The 17,552-nt window shown below is 35.3% G+C and overlaps 1 protein-coding gene across 9 annotated transcripts in view; it reads right to left on the minus strand.

Annotated features, from left to right (window-relative positions):
* LOC131674194 (neogenin-like) overlaps window positions 1-17,552 on the minus strand; it is a 298,710-nt gene that overhangs the window by 91,381 nt on the left and 189,777 nt on the right. For 5 of the 9 annotated variants that reach the window (XR_009302798.1, XR_009302799.1, XM_058952751.1 and 2 more), the window contains exons 3-19: window positions 16,843-16,973; window positions 16,601-16,768; window positions 16,232-16,517; window positions 16,045-16,172; window positions 15,807-15,966; window positions 7,466-7,581; window positions 6,781-7,198; window positions 6,536-6,686; window positions 5,840-6,464; window positions 5,367-5,734; window positions 5,147-5,302; window positions 4,720-5,077; window positions 4,481-4,619; window positions 4,176-4,408; window positions 3,812-3,916; window positions 327-538; window positions 28-247 (exon numbers count right to left, since the gene is read on the minus strand). Coding sequence is in view for 7 of the 9 variants with exons in the window: in XM_058952751.1 (XP_058808734.1) it covers window positions 28-247; window positions 327-538; window positions 3,812-3,916; window positions 4,176-4,408; window positions 4,481-4,619; window positions 4,720-5,077; window positions 5,147-5,302; window positions 5,367-5,734; window positions 5,840-6,464; window positions 6,536-6,686; window positions 6,781-7,198; window positions 7,466-7,581; window positions 15,807-15,966; window positions 16,045-16,172; window positions 16,232-16,517; window positions 16,601-16,768; window positions 16,843-16,973 (3,974 nt within the window). In the remaining 2 variants the exon portion in view is untranslated. Of the gene's footprint in view, window positions 1-27; window positions 248-326; window positions 539-3,811; window positions 3,917-4,175; window positions 4,409-4,480; window positions 4,620-4,719; window positions 5,078-5,146; window positions 5,303-5,366; window positions 5,735-5,839; window positions 6,465-6,535; window positions 6,687-6,780; window positions 7,199-7,465; window positions 7,582-15,806; window positions 15,967-16,044; window positions 16,173-16,231; window positions 16,518-16,600; window positions 16,769-16,838; window positions 16,974-17,552 lie in introns of all 9 variants that reach the window. The other 4 variants (XM_058952719.1, XM_058952758.1, XM_058952768.1 and 1 more) reach the window with 4 other exon arrangements.

Raw genomic sequence — 17,552 nt, forward strand, 5'->3', positions numbered from 1 at the left:
TACAATAAATTTATAGGAATAATCAACCTCCATGTTTCTGCTGTGCTGGCGTTGATGGCGCTGATTGGGGCGGTGGCGCAGGAACGCTAAAACTTTTGAGTGGGTGGCCTTGGAGTCGTTTATTTGTTCCACATGTGGTTTCCGAAATCGCTGTAGAAGTATTAACCATTTGAGAATTTTCTTCATATGAGTTCGGTGGATACTGCGTCGTTGCATTATAAGACTGTATTCCTCCCGAACTGTACAACTATACATTTATTCAAAATATATTTAGATATTATTTTTATTAGATGTTTGATAACACTACCGATTATTACATTACTAACTTGAGTCTGAAGAGGTTCGTATGTACTTATTAAGTTACATGAATCAGGACTGGATTCTGGAGTCGGTTCCAGCGTTATATGTGCTCGACTCAAACTATACTGTGCCACTGTTCGGGGATAGTTTGCCCTTATTGAAGGTACATCCGAGCATGAACTATGAATTGTTTGTTGTGAAAGGCTACTGTTTACTATCGGTGTTGCCGTTGCTATTGCTGTAACAAATAGTCTGCTTAGCATAATTAAACGTAAATTATGTTAGACCACAATAATTAAAAATTTGACAAATACATGCGTACAAAGGGAAATACATAAAACTAATATGGGTTTTATGTAAAATAATCCTAAAGTAATTGACTTTTTAATAATATGCTGAATGTGAATCAAGTGTCAAAAGTGTCCATCCCTCTTCTTATTCTTTATTATTCTTAAATTACTCATAATGATAAACTATTCAAGTTTTTTCTTTTTCGCGTCTTTTTTTCTTATTTATTTTAATGCATGAATAGATCGAAACTTTTATTAGCGAAATGGAAAATTTGAAAATTCAATATGCATTAAATATTGCTATAATTTGAAATGAGTTATAACCGATATATTATTTGTTAGTAAATAAATATGCAATTATGTTAACAGTTGATACTTATGATTTTCAAAGGCTATGAATCAAGTCTCAAGTTTTTGTCATTCAAGTTCTGTTTTGGAAAATAATCAAAAAGTTTTAAAAACACAATAAACAATATAATACAAGTACTAAAAAAGTTATAGTTTTATTTAATCATATAAGGTATCCTTGATGATGTTGATAAGAGACTGGTACACATTCAACTTTGTATTACAACGCATTTTCAAACAATTATTCTAATATTTACGCGACTAAATAAGTCGAAGTAACTGTACAATATTTTATCGAGATAATCTATCAAATTATATTTTTTCGTTGCCTATTTCATTTATTCAAAGCTAAACTGTCACACAGAGCAAAGTTGAATTAATAGGTCTATGTAGGTATCAATTGGCTTTCATTTCGAGGTTAGGTAATCAAATGCATGTTTCTTTTTTTTCTCCGTAATAATACATAAAAATAACTTGAAGACATACGAGGTGTGATCAAAAAGTAAGGTGAATTTTGAAATTTAGCGGGCTACGTCCGTTCGATCTTCGACTTTTTTATTTGGTTATGTCGGTACACTCGTCTAGAACATACGTTCCAAATTTCAGCTTTGTAGTATGTTTGGTTTGTTTGTGAGAGGCATCAAGGTTAGAAGTGTTTTGCGTGCTCCACGATTTGCTGCTGTCTAAAAACATGGATCAAAGAGTTTGCATTAAATTTTGTGTGAAAAATGGAATCAAATGTTCCAAAACACTTGAAATGCTGAAAGTGGCATACGGTGAGTCTACTTTAAGCCAAAAAATTGTTTACAAGTGGTATAAACTCTTCCAAGAAGGCCGAGAAGACACCGACGACGAACCTCGTTCTGGACGCCCCAGCACATCAACAACTGATGAGAATGTTGAAGAAGTGAAGAAAATAGTGTTGGGAAATTGTCGAATTACCATTAGAGAAATTGCTGATGATATTGGCATCTTATTTGGTTCGTGCCAATCTATTTTGACGAGTGTTTTAGACATGAGACGTGTGTCAACGAAGTTTGTTCCGAAATTGCTCAATTTCGACCAAAAGAAACGTCGCATGAGCATCGCCCAAGAGCTACTGAATGACGTCAACGATGATCCAGATTTACTCAACAGGGTTATAACAGGTAACGAAACATGGGTATACGGTTATGACGTCGAGACTAAGACTCAATCGTCCCAGTGGAGGCATTCTGGATCACCAAGACCAAAAAAAGCACGCCAAGTTCGATCAAATGTAAAGGTTTTGCTTACAGTTTTCTTTGACTGCAGGGGCGTGGTGCATCATGAGTTCTTGCCACACGGTAGAACAGTAAATAAGGAATATTACCTGCAAGTTATGCGCAATTTGCGCGAAGCAATCCGCCAGAAACGTCCGAATTTGTGGAAAAATAAAAATTGGCTTTTGCACCATGATAACGCCCCTGCTCACACATCGTTGCTTGTGCGCGAATTTTTGGCTAAAACCAACACAGTAACGATGCCACAGGCACCGTATTCCCCAGATCTGGCACCCTGTGACTTCTTCTTGTTCCCAAAACTGAAGAGGCCCATGAAAGGACGGCGTTTTGCCACGATTGAGGAGATAAAGACGGCATCGAAGGATGAACTAAACAAGATCACAAAAAATGATTTTTTGAAATGCTTTGAGGATTGGAAAAAGCGTTGGCATAAGTGCATTATATCCGAGGGGGATTACTTTGAAGGAGATAAAATAAAAATTGATGAATAAATAAATATTTTTTGAGAAAAATAAAAATTCACCTTACTTTTTGATCGCGCCTCGTATGTTTAATTGTTAATGATTACATCATTCATATTAAATTCATATCAACTATACTGATACACTTTACGAACTTTTAATTGTCTACATGGATATGCAGTAATTTTTTATAACTGTATATACAATATATACATCCCAAAATAGTTGATCACGTGACTGTCTTTCGGCTAATCATAACTCGAATAAAAACGCTTTACTTTTACCCGGTTTTCTTTTTTAGAAGGAGATTCATTTACTGTGTAAAATAATTTTTGTGAAAAACATCTTTCAGAAAAACTTTAATAAAATATAGACATTAAAAATGTATAAATGCCCATAGAGTTAGAAAAAATATTTTTTTGCAATATGATTTGGAAGGATATTCTACGAATATTTCAGAGAGATTGATATACTTTAAGTATTTTTTTCACTGAAATATATGCACGTAATAGATAGAATTTTGGTGTTTTCTTTCTGTGTAATCATGTATGAACGGTTATGGATTCTTCCGAAAATTACTTTTTCCCAATTTTTCTGAAAAGGATCTCCCACGCTAATTGTTGAATAACGTGAATACATTGATGTATAAATCAGCAACTTTTTAAATCAAAATATGGGACGCCATATGCAGATATTTTTCATATTTTTTTAGAATATGAGATGGCTACCGACGCAACTATTTGAAGAGGCAGTTAAGAACTTGTCATTAGTATAAAAAATAAGGTTTCGAGATGTAGAACTTAATTTTGAAAATTTCGAAGAAGTCATTTTTTTTTTATTAAATTTAGAGATCTCTTCTCAAAATTTGGGTTACACATTACTTTTTATAAAAATGTGTGAGCAATGAAATGAGGATCGAAAATCAGTAAATTATTCTAAAATAATATGATTTAGAATTTGTTGCAGTAAACATAACTTAGTATGCGTTTCCCTTTATAATCACGAATTTGTTCAATATTAAGTAATTCTAGCTTAATGTTTAACGCTCTTCTATCTTTGATAGGCAGTTAGTTTAGAGCTTACGCGTGTGACTTTGCAAAGTTATTTGATTTTTTATTTATTTTAATTCAAGCGATAACTGATTACTTACGTTGGTGTAGAGGCGCGTTATCGACAGGAAGTGTAATGAGTTTAGATTTATGACTTCCTCTACAGTATTGTCTACTCAATACAGAGCATTTCTCGTCAGCATTACCTAACCATAGGTAAATAAACAAAACCAAAGTTTTAAATAAAATAATTCCTATAAAAACTAACGAACTGTTACGATAATAGAATTAAATTAATTTAATTCTTAAAAAGGATAAAAACAACGTTATAATGCTTGTTTTTATGTTATGACAATAACATAGATTGATGTGTTTTAATAATAATAATATATGCGATACATTGGAATATAGTAAACACTATATTCCTATTTACTCAAATCAATTTGTAACTATGTCGTCACTCACCCATATAACTTGGTATATAAGTACGTTTGTCGAGTGAACTGGAATTTACATGAACGTTATCCTGATTATATTCGGAGTTGCCAGACCTCGGTAAAGTGTTGCTAGTAATTGCATTTAAGGACGTTTCTCCATTGGCTATGTTTTTCTCTAAAGCCTTCAATTCCATTTGGTCATGATGAATCCACAGATCTGGTGGTTTTATATTAGTCTTTATATTAGAATCTTTAAGATATCTGAAACAAATGAATTCAACAAAGTGGGATAAAAGTAAATTTACCAATTAATTAAAATGTAGCACGTCTTACCCCTTTTTTGTATCTTCCGGATTTGGATTCCGTCGGCAACAGATAAATAGAAAAATAACGGATACGGCAGTCAATACTAATATGAAGCAACCAATAATAATATAAATTAGCATACTTGACCAGCCTTGGCCACTTAAAGCTGAAATATAAAATTTAGTTTAATTCTATGAGCAATTAAATTTTAGAGAGTTTTAAGTTCTTTTAACTAATATTTGTAGCTATTTTTCTTAATTGCATACTTGTAGGAGTCTTATAAGCTATTGTTGTGGAAAAGGGCCCATATCGATCTTTCGTATGCCGGGCTTGAATCCTGAAGTAGTAAGTAGTGTGCGGCTGCAAATCTGCCGTCAGTACATATTCTGTTTTGTCGCCTACTACAGCCGTGGCTTTCCATTCTCTATCAATTTTAGTATTGTCGGTTGTATACGATATAACATATCCATTTATTTCGCCATTTGCTTGTTTTGGCGGTGTCCATCTTAGCAAAACTGATTTTGGATGATTATCAATCCCTTCTACCTTTAAATCTTGAGGAGTTGAAATTAACTCCATAGTTTTATTCATAACAACCATGCTCCACGGTGATTCTCGGCGACCCTGAGGATATAGGAATTAAAATATGTTAAGTAGATCGCAAAATACAGTGACTTATCTACTTATATTTACTTTAACGGCTTTAACAGTGAATTCATGTTCTGTATTTGGTTTCAAATCTTGAATTGTACAATGTAAATCAGTTGCATTGAAATATTTATAACGTTGAATGCTGCTTCGATGATATGATGTATAGCGTACTACGTAATAGCGATTATCCGTAATGAACTATAGAAAAAATTTCGTTAGTAATCGAATTTTACAAAAAAAGCAAAGAGGAATGGACATTTACTTGATTTTTAGGGAGCGTCATATCTGTCCAATGAAGTACCACTGTAGTAGGTGACATGACGATAGCTTTCAAACCAACTGGAGGTGTTAATGGTGCAGGGCTCTCAGTCATTGGCATTTTCTCTATCGTTCTCACATTTTCATACACTTGTATACCCTCGCCAGCTTCATTTTTTGCTCGAAGTGTTATTACATATTCTGAATTAGACTCTAAGTTTTCAATTGTGTAATAGCGCTGCTTATCATCCAAGACCTTGTTGTACTCATCAGGAATCCCTTTACCCCATGTAAGAACATATCCCCGCACTTTGATACTCTGATCTTTGGGTGGACCCCACCAAACTAGTATTGAATCAGACATTGCTTTGACTAGAAAAAAAAACCAAATGTTTGATTTATAAATAGAATAGTATATGAATAAAATAGAACTTCGAAAGATAAAAATTACAAAATATTAGAGGAAAAGTTTCTTACTTCTCAAGTTTGTAGGTGAGTTTGGTACAACACTTTCGGACAAATCACTTTCATGGGTTTCGATTTCCGACCAATCAGACCAAGGTCCAGTCCCGTTGACATTGAAAACACACACTCTTACTTGGTATCCCACGTTTTTCTCCAGCCTATTAATTACATACATATGTTGGTTGCCTTCAGTCGTCACTACTATAGGATGACTGCGACGATTAGTCGGACGATAACGGATTTTGTAACCGATTATTATACCATTCAGGCCATCTATTGGGGGCTCCCATCTCACGATGATGCTCGTAGCACTGACTGCTTCTAAAGTAACATTAGGAGAATTACTAGGAGCAGCGCTAAATGTTCGGACTTTGAGCTCGCCAGTTGAAGCACCAGGTCCATTTTCATTTACACCCTGTACCCACACACTATACTCTCGGTAGGGTTTTAAATTAAACAATTCATGAGTGGTGCTATTGGTACCAACTGTACTCTCTTCACTATCTCCGTGCGCATAGGTGACAATGTAGCTGAGAATTTGGCCATTAATTGAGATTGGTTCGTTCCAGCTAAGCGCTATACTTTCGTGACTAGTAGGCCAACCTTTAAGTTTAAGTGGATGACTCGGCACGTTGGGCTGCAAATTTTACAGAAAAGCTATTACTCAAAGCGTACAATAAAATTGATATTGAATGCAAGCATCTATACCTCAGATTCAGTAGTAAGCCGAATAACATTACTAGAAGCGCTTAAAACGTTAGAAACGTTAGCGACTGTACGGAATATATAGTTTGTTCCAGGCTGCAAAGAGTTAATAGTGACGGTGGTTTCTTTCATAGTCGTCCTCTCGATCCTTTCCCTAGAGGAAGATCAGAAAAGGAAGTCGGTTATTACCAATGAAAAGATAAATTGAAAGAGAATGATAGAAATATTTGAAAGAGAGTGATACAAACCTCTCAAATCCATCTTGTCGGTAGTAGACTAAATAGTTGGAGACGTCAACTTCATGTGGCTCTTTCCACATTAACGTTACGGAACGAGTGCTAACAAAGGCTGCGCTAAGATTTCGAGGAGCCATGGGAACGCTCAAGCTTTCACCCACGTTTAAACCATCTTGAGAGTCTGCAACAACCGGTTCGTAGGAAAATGGACGGACAGCGAAGGGTTCAATGAGTAGGTCAACAGAGTCATCGGAGGTGGGGATTGACAGTGGCGGTTTGAATGTGTATGCAGATGAAGTGTGCCCAAGTAAAGTGCTTGGATGCTGCCATGTACTATTGGATAATAGTTGCTGCACCCCCAGCCGCCGCCTCGTCGAAGACCCACTTCCTTTGCGCCCATAAAATTCATCACCTCCTTTCCGTTCTTTCTCTTTTTTAACATGCAGCAAAGTAAAGAACACAATCGCGGGACAACATCAAAGCAAGTCAACGATCAGCATCGAGAAAGAAAAAAAATAAAACAACAAACTGAAAATTTATTTTATATAAACCAAAGTTAATCAATGTAAAGTGCACAAAATTTTACAAATATAAAATAAATACGAATTTCTACTGTAATTGATTACTATAATAGCCATAATGAGATATGTAATATTGGACGAATGACAATACGAATTTCTATAATTGAAATACTTACTGAGTTGGTTGATAATGAGGCGAGCAGAAGCCTGTACACTGCCTGCCGAATTTTTAGCCATACATTGAAAGATGCCTGCGTCAATACTGAGTAAACCGTTTATTCGTAAGTTGTACCTAAAAAATATTTTAAATGAAGAGAACTCTTGTAACACTATATTTTTTATATGCTAATTTGGGCGAAAGATACTATAAGGAATTTGATATGGAAACACATGGGATTTCAATGTATTTTCTACAGAATCTATGTGGACAAAAAATGAATTAGACAAAAATCCCGTATTAGATCTCTATGAAATTTTCGATTTCCGTAACAGATCATATATATTTATATAATTATCTGCATTATACACGAATCTTGTTTCAACTAACGAGGTTTGTCTAAAAAATATCGACCCTACTTTCATATTTCTGCATTAAAACTTTAGAGCAACTTCTGTGGAGCATGGGTGTCACTATTAAGTCTTCACGAACTCATTGGTGTACGTAGTTCGCGACTGAACGTATTAGTTTGTGAACGGCGTGCGTTTGTTTATAGTGTTTTTTGCCTTTGTTGCAGTTCGTCATTCGAAAAAATGAAGGAAAAATTAGATCAACGAATTTGCATAAAATTTTATTTTAATCTTGGAAAAACTAGTTCAGAAATAATTAATATGATATATGAGGTATTTGGTCAGGAGTGCATGAGCAAAACAATAACAAAAGAGTGGTAAAAGCGATTTAAAAATGGCCGTACGGCAGTTGACAGTGATTCTCGTTCTGGTCGATCATCGAGCGCAATAACACCAAAAATATCGAGCGTGTGCGACTTGCAATTGAAGAAGATCGTCGATTGACTGTACGCCAACTAGAAAGTGATCTTGGAATATTAAAAACTATTGTTTCGAAAATTTTAACCGAGGATTTGGTAATGGGTCGCGTGTGTGCGAAATTCATGTCAAAATTGCTAACGGCAGATTAAAATAATCTTAGCGTTAAAATCGCTCAGAACAACAGGAAATAGTTTCTCATAATGAAAATGTACTTAAGAAGATTCATACTGGTGATAAGTCATGGATTTACAGCTACGATCCAAAAATAAAGTAACAGTCTTTACAGTGGAAGCATTCTAAATCGCCAAGACTGAAAAAGCACGTCAAAGTTGGAGCAAGGTGAAGACAATTTTGACTATTTCCTTTGATTATGAAGGTTTTGTACACCACAAATATGCTCCGAAAAGTCGTACGATTACTAAAGAATACTACGTTGAAGTATTAAAAAGATTATGTGACGCAGTCAGAAGAAAATGGGCACAGCTTTGGTCAAGCAGTGATTGGCTGCTTCACCATGACAATGCACTGGCCCATTCATCGCACTTTGTGCAATAATATTTGACAAAGTATTAAGTCGTATAGCTTGGCCAGCCTCGACGTAGCTCCCTGCGATTTTTGGCTCTTTCCCAGATTAAAAATGCCGCTTTAACGACACCGGTTTCATGACAAAGAGACGGTTGAAACAAATGCGACGAATACCTTAACCCATTAAGGACGGGACGGACACTTTTTCGTGTCCAACTTCAAGCTACCACCAAGCCAATAATTTAATTGCAAAAAAATTCGCGAACCACCGTTTCCTATGTTTTGGAGTATGTTCTTTCCGATTATGACACTTAATTTTTTCTAAAATGAGTTTTTTCATGTAAAATTTGAAAATTAAAAAAAAAAAGCACTGATTTTTTGGAAAAAAAAAATTTTGTGATCGAAATTTGTTTGCCTTTCGATTTTTTTATGGGCTTAAAATTCATAAAAAAGGTGTCCATGATACCTTAACTAAAAAATATCGGCCCTACGAAAACCCAAATATATATATTTTTTAATAAATTTGCGTAAATAAACAAAAATTTCATTCACTAACTTCACCGATTTTTATCTCGAAAACTATCGACTTTCATGAAAAATTTATAAGAACAAAAAATGCTTAGAATCAGTCAAGGAACACGTCTGAATTTTTTCAGATTTTTGGGCACCATTTTTGGTTTTTTTCGAAAAAAAAAAAACTCGCCAGCGAGTGCGCGCTGTGACCGAGAAAAAGAGAGAGGAGAGCTCGCCGCACCACAGCGAGTCTTCGGGGACAGATCGTCCAGCGCCACCCGGACACCGTGGAAAGGCGAACGGGGCGATCGGTCAACGAGAGCGCCCAGGAGCCCGAAAAACCACCAGCTGCAGCGTCATCCCCGAGGTCGACCTTCAAGCGAGCGAAGTAAGCCACCCCATTGTATGCGAGCGTGCGAGTTTAGAAACGCGGACTCGTCGTTGATCTCTCTCTCTCTCGCGGCGATTCGAGCGTCAATGAGAAGCGTAAAATCTCTCGGCTATCTACTTTCGGCAATCATGTCAGCTTCCCGTAAATAAACGACCGATTTGTGATATTCAAGATTAGCGCACGCTGTCATTATTTATTCCCGTTAGCGGCTCTTTCCCCTCCTTCGCCCGTGAAAGAAATCCACGGCTCTGCCTTTGTTTCCCGCAAATTCGCGCCCGTTTGCAGGCAGCGCGTCCGAAGTCGCAATAGCAGCCGACAAGAAGCAGCAGCAGCCAACAGGCCGCAGATCCGGGCAGCGGTGAACCCAGTACCGGCGGATAATACGGCGCTGTGCCGAGGACGTACGGCTGCCCAATAAATCCGATAAATTTCTTCAACGGCCTTTCATTTAAACAATAAACATATACCGTTACAAAAGGTAGGCTCGATACTTTTGGGACAAACCTTGTATATAAATGAAAAACATTGCCCTGAGATCATATTAATTATTTTTCGTTTGTTTTATTTTAAGCTTTCCAATTATATAAGGATTTATTCGTGTAATAGTGAATGTAATAGATATAAAACTTATTTATTTGAGGTCGAAATTTTAATATATTTTCATATCACAGTAGTAAATTTTAATCTATGGTGGTCAGAGAATTTCCTCTGAATTATAGATATAAAAATCACCATTATTTTAAAAACTTAATTAGTACAAGAAGATAATCAATATCAGCAAGTTTATTGAGTAGAATTTGATTGCGTTCATTAGAAAATTCTCCTTTGATATCAAAAAATTTCGTGAAGATTTTTACATGAAGTACTTTGTATAGAAATTGTCAAATTTACTATTTAGTATCATTATACCCCAGACATCATAGTGAAACAGAATTTCACTACTTTCGTGTAAGAGACTAACAGAAATAAAGTAGGAAGAATCAATAATAATAATAAACAACTTCAACACTAAAGTAAGGGCATAAACAGAAGGCCCTCATGATCACAGAAACAACCTGTTAGAAGAAATGTTGACAACATTAAACTTAGTAATGGTGTGCACAATACGATTACACAGTTTTGAAAATAATTACATCGTGGAAAATTCTGCAAGAGCGGTAAACGACATAGTCAATAACTATAGCAAGAAAATAATAAACAGTACAAAATAAAATAAAGTTAGTGCTTATCATAAATGAATTACGTAGTATTCCTAAGATTCATTAGCAATAAAGTAAATCTGGAGATACAAACAGCGAAATAAGTAACAGAAATCATCTTGTGTTTTATTCCATCATTCAATGGAGGCTTGCAATGAGTTAATGCTACTTATGCTAACAAAGTACGACTGAAAATCAACTTCTTGGTGGAACGAAGAACTAAATGAACTAAGAAGGAGGTATAATACACATTGTCGGATACACCACCGATTATGAAGGTCCAACTGATCGAATGCGGCAGAGGCGTACGATACCCGTAAACAGGCCAAAAATATTCTGAAAATTCCGTGTAAACAGTAATTTAAATTAATGAATGGGAGTTGTAAGACATCACCAAATTGATCAAACGAGATACTTGGGGCTTGGCTGACAAAATAGTGATGTTCCGAATGACAATGGGACCCTACGGAGGCTTGAGAAACTAATGTTCCCAAAAGATGAACAACGGATTAGTTTTCTGAATGGAACAAATAGCAGAGCAAAAAAATCATTCATTTTGCATAAAATTAAGACTGCAGTGAGCATATTAAGAACTCGGAAAAACACATAGAAAGACTCCCCAGATGCTATGAATGGTTATGCAAATGGTTATAACTGAGAAAACTCTTTTTCGACTAGATGGAATAAACATAAACTAGTTCTTATATTGAAAGATATATCAGGCACGGAGGTTAATCCATTATCATGACGACTGAGGATGAAAGACTTGATGGGTAACTTTGAAAGAATAATACCATATCTTCTAATAAATGCAGAAAAAAGTCTAGGAGGTGTTCTATGAACTATCAAACTGTGGAGGGTATTCTACTATCAAAGCATTGGATGTCGAAATTAGCTGTTAGCTGGGAGCACATCTACAAATCTCTTGAAGAATAAAAGAAGATGCCATGCTATTTATTGAAAATATTAGACAAATATTTGATAGACGGAAAACTTGTGTTAGTAACCAAGAGCAGTAAAATAATTATCAACTTATCGGTGGAAGTGCTATAGAGATCGTTAAAGGTCTCGTTATTTTGAATTTGCGTGTATGATGAACTACTGAGATGTTGCTTATATGAAGAACAGACTGATATGCTAAGACAACAACAATTCTAAATTACTAATCTCCAAAAGAAAGAGTGTGGAGTGACGGGTATAAAGCAATCAAGGAGGGATTAAATAATGATCAGAATAGATCCTACGAAGTAATACTGAAAAGGAATTTCAGTCGGTGCTTGTTGTCATTCGGACCTATCAGTCATCTCAAGGTAGCTGACGTCCGATGGAAAAAATAGATATATAAACACACATGAGCACACACACACACACACACACACACACACACACACACACACACACACACACACACACACACACACACACACACACACACACACACACACACACACACACACACACACACACACACACACACACACACACACACACACACACACACACACACACACACATTCATAGTCGCGATAATATTATTTTGTTGTCTACGTATTAATGACATCAGAAAATATATTTAATAAATTTTTATTAATGTGTGTAGAAGATTAAGATTTAATAAAAAATCAAATTTAAAAATCAAAACAAAAATAAAAAATTCTGAATAAAAGCGAAAAGGAAGCTTTTAAGGAAGCAAAATTCAACTTTATTACCTTTCCTGAAAAAGTGAACAAAACGTTAAGTTTTCACGTCTCACGATGTATTTTTGCATATTTCCAACTTCTAACATTGCACATAAAAAATGTAGTATACTTTCGCAAGAAATCATTAAACTTTCATGAACTCTCGCTATAAGCGAATGCACTACGAAATGAAACGTCGTACTCAGCGAAGTACGATGTAGCAAGCGAGTACTACCTAAATTGTAAATATCGAAAATGATTGATAAAATACAAAAGCTATAAAAGCCTTTGCAGCTCAATTCGTAAGAATTCAAGTCTAATACTGTACCTTAGATCTACGAGGTGTGTTCAAAAAGTAAGGTGACTTTTCAAATTTCACGGGCAACGTACTTTCGATTATCGATTTGTTTGTTTTGTTATGCTGGTACACTCTTCCCGAACATCTGTACCAAGTTTCAAGTGTATAGCATTTTTTGTTTGGTTGTGAGAGGCGTAAAGGTTATAAGTGTTTTGCGTGCTCGGCGATTTCTTGCTATCGAAAAATATGGATCAAAGGATTTGCATCAAATTTTGTGTAAAACATAAAATAAAGTGCTCCGAAACACTTGAAATGTTGACGGTGGCATACGGTGAAACTGTTCTGAGTAAAAAAAATGTTTACAAGTTGTATAAACTCTTCCAAGATGGCCGGGAAGATGCTAATGACGAGCCTCGCTCTGGACGCCCAAGCACGTCAAGCAGTGAAGAAAATTGTTCTGGAAAATCGTCGAATCACTATCAGAGAAGTTGCTGAGGATGTTTGTATATCGCTTGGCTCGTGCCATGAAATTTTTTCTAACGTTTTGGGCATGAGACGTGTGTCAGCGAAGTTTGTTCCTAAATTGCTAAATTTTGACCAAAGGAACCGTCGCATGAGCATCGCTCAAAAACTGTTGAATGACGTCAACGACGACCCAGATTTATTCAAAAGGGTCATAACTGGTGACGAATCATGGGTATATGGTTACGATATCGAAACCAAAGTCCAATCATCCCAATGGAAGAGCCCAAATAAGCCAAGACCGAAAAAAGCACGCCAAGTTCGATCAAACGTCAAAGTTTTGCTCACTGTTTTCTTCGATTACCATGGCGTGGTGCATCAGGAGTTCTTACCATATGGACGTACGGTCAATAAACAGTATTATCTTGAATTTATGCGACTTTTGCGAGAAGCAATACGAAGAAAACGCTTAGAATTGTGGAAAAACAATTCATGGCTTTTGCATCACGATAATGCCCCTTCTCACTCATCTTTGCTTGTGAAAGATTTTTTGGCCAAAAACAACATCACAATCATGCCTCAGCCACCATATTCACCGGATTTGGCGCCATGTGACTTTTTCTTATTCCCAAAACTAAAGAGACCTATGAAAGGACGGAGATTTGCAACGATTGAAGAGATAAAGACTGCATCGCTGGAAGAGCTCAAGGCTATACCGAAAAGTGCTTATGAGAAGTGCTTTGAGGATTGGAAAAACCGTTGTCATAAGTGTATTGTATTTGAGGGGGATTACTTTGAAGGGGACAACATAAATATTGATAAATAAATAAATATTTTTTCTTAAAAATACAAAGTCATCTTACTTTTTGAACACACCTCGTATGTACCACGCCAGTCCGATATTCGGTGCATTATTATTATTATCATTACAACAATTTTGCGCAAAGGAAAATACATATATTTCGTGATATTTTTGTAAATCAAAGTTATCTGTAATCAATATTTAAAAGTGAGAAGTAAAAATCCAAGTAAGAAGTAAAACCTAAACTACTAGACTCTTGTTAGAACGTCTTGAATGTAAATGTAATGAAAAAAATTGTATTAAAATTATTAATATTTTTGTTTCATAATATGTTTATTTATATTTATCATGATATTTAATGTTAAAAAAAATAAACCATGCCTTATATGCAAAATTTGTACCTAATTTATTCTATTATATTGGAATCTATTTTGTTATGAAAAAAAATTTCAATTACATATCATTATTCAGCAATATCTTGAAAAAAGATCAGATCTGATTTTGGGAGGATTATTTTCTAGTTTCCAGAGTTATTACGAAGAGATCTCCGTGGGTATTTTTTAGCTACATGTCAGGCAAACTTTTTTCCGAATACAGACATCATGCTTTGAACTAACTGAAGCAGCTTTTAAAAAAAATTATTCTTGTATGTTTTTAGATTAGTTTTAAACATATTTTAACTTTTTTGTGAGAAAATTAAAAAACTTTTTTTCAAATATAAAAATATCTTTATCAAAAAATGGCTTTACTCAATCCAGAGTACAGATCTTACTAACAAAAAGTATCTGTCCCTAATTAATTTCACAGGCCTGCAAGGTTTTGTTCTTTTGCAACTGAGGGTCATTTCCAAAGTAATTTTTGGCGTAGAATTCGAATCCGTCATCAGAATTTCTCCATCACGTCAGGTTTTTGAGTAATCGTCCCCTAAAGGTTGAAAAAACACGTTTTTTGGCCATATTCAAGGCTTGATTACATCGTGAGTTTATATTCTTTTCAAAAACGGTTGACGGCATCTTAAAGAAGCACTCTTACCCTTCAAAACCCATTTTTCAAATTTAAGATATCATTTTTTTTCATCAAGATAATGATTCTAGAATCATTATCCAAAAAATACTAAGAAATATATCGTATTCTTCCAGGACAATTGGCCGAACTTTTAAGCTCATGGTGAAACCTCAAAAATGGCAAATTTCCATTGATGATATCTTGATGAAAAAAAATGATATCTTAAATTTGAAAAATGGGTTTTGATGGGTAAGAGTGCTTCTTTAAGATGCCCTTAACCGTTTTTGAAAAGAATATAAACTCACGATGTAATCAAGCCTTGAATATGGCCAAAAAACGTGTTTTTTCGACCTTTAGGGGACGATTACTCAAAAACCTGACGTGATGAAGCAATTCTGACGACGGATTCTAATTTTACGCCAAAAATTACTTCGGAAATGACCGTAAGTTGTAAAATAACAGTGACGACTCTCTATTTTGCAGGCCTGTGTTTTTATTAGCTTTAATGTTCAGAAAAACATAGTAAAATATGATTGAGTTATTGATAGCAATGGAAAATAAAAATCTCAATTAGGGTTTCATCTAAAAACATTTGAATCCCAGGCGGAATTCCATATGCAATTCTACGTGGAGTTTTCCAGTCAGTGATTTCATACCCATTTGTTAACTGCCAATAATTACTAAGCTGAATTCGCTCGCCATTCTTTAGCCATGTGACAACAGGTGTGGGCTGACCATAGACCTCACATTCAAATTCAAGATCTTGATTTTCGATGGCCTCTTTATCTTGAGGACGTTTTATAAATCTAGGTGGTACTGTAAACAAAATGAAAATCGAAAAATAAAATTCCTTACATCCATATAGATTGTTAAAAAAAATACAGTTTTATTTACCTTCGACCGTGAGTTCGGCTATTGCGTCAAGACTGTCAATATCGTTCTTAGCTCGACATTGGTACAAACCTTTATCCTCTTCCGTCACATCTTTGATCATCAAACTTGAAGCTCCCACAGTTTCGTATCTATGAAAAAGTGAGTAAGTAAACATAGGACTATATTTTTTTCTTAAACATTAAATTACCTGGAATCGAGAGAAGCGAGATCAATAGAGACACCATCTTTAAGCCAAAAAACCTGTGGTTTAGGTTTGCCATTAGCCGCACATTCGAGTGTTGCACTGGACTTTTCTAAAACGCGTTGATTAGATGGTCTAGCAATGAATATAGGAGCACTTTCCATTTCTCCAGCTTCACTACTTTGAAGCGTTAATTGAGCTTTATTACTAAGCTGTGAGTGGCTAAATCTGCTAGCGTTGCACATGTATGAGCCAACATCGTGTGGCAAAGCTTCGAAAATCTCTAGAGCTCCTACGGTTCGGTGGCACGTATAGGTTTATGGTGAAGATAACCAGTTAATCAGCGATAAAGAAAAAATGCAAATATATACTTACCTGACGGCAGCACACTCATTCTACTCTCATCCAGCATAAGAGGCTGATCATCCTTTAGCCAGCTAATTTTCACATGTTTATTGCTGCCCGCAATTCTACAACTTAAATAAGCTATCTGCCCTGGGTAGACCATTATATCTTGTGGCTCACGGTCAAAGCTTTCTAAACCTGCAAGTAAACCCACACATATTAATTCCAAGCATATTCGAAATAATTTCTGCGAATAAGTAAGTGCTACCTACTACCGAGTTTAATTGTAGCAATCCTTGATGCAATGGCTCCAACATTCTCTATTGAAGCCAAACACTGATATTTTCCATTCGTCTCCGAATCAATTGACCTAATGAGTAACGACCCATTAGCTAGCTGAGTTCTGTAAATAATATGAATTTATCATTAATTTTATCAAGCGCATGCTTTAAAATACATGCACACACACACACGCGCGCGCACACACACACACACGCATACACACACACACAATGCACATAAATTTGCATTGTTAGATAATATTTTGAAAAAATTATGTTATTGACATAATGGTTTACGTTTGGTGATGGGAACGTTCATGAAGTCTACTACAATTTTTTCCTACTATTCTAATTTTTAGTCGTACGGTTTTCTAGGAATAGAAAATTCAGTGTTTCATTTTAATTTTCGTAACCCAATTTCTAGGAAAAAGTAGTACCAGTAAAATATATTTCAAATATAAGTTGTTCAACTTTCAAGTGGGCAGATTGCAGTGATCCTGAATTTGATTTTAGATGTCATTTCCAGGTCAACTGTTTCTTTTTAAAAACAGGAGCATTTTTTTTCACAGTAAATTTGGAAAAAACGGAAAATTGTACGTTAAGCTGGGGTAATTAGTTAGGTTTCAAATAGTTTCTAAACGCACATAGAGACTAGTATTATTTTATTTATTTTATCTTCGGTCCACATACATCAAATAAAT

This window comes from Phymastichus coffea, unplaced genomic scaffold, assembly GCF_024137745.1.
Source record: "Phymastichus coffea isolate CEN01 unplaced genomic scaffold, Cenicafe_Pcof_1.1 PCOF00014, whole genome shotgun sequence".
Classification (NCBI taxonomy): domain Eukaryota; kingdom Metazoa; phylum Arthropoda; class Insecta; order Hymenoptera; family Eulophidae; genus Phymastichus; species Phymastichus coffea.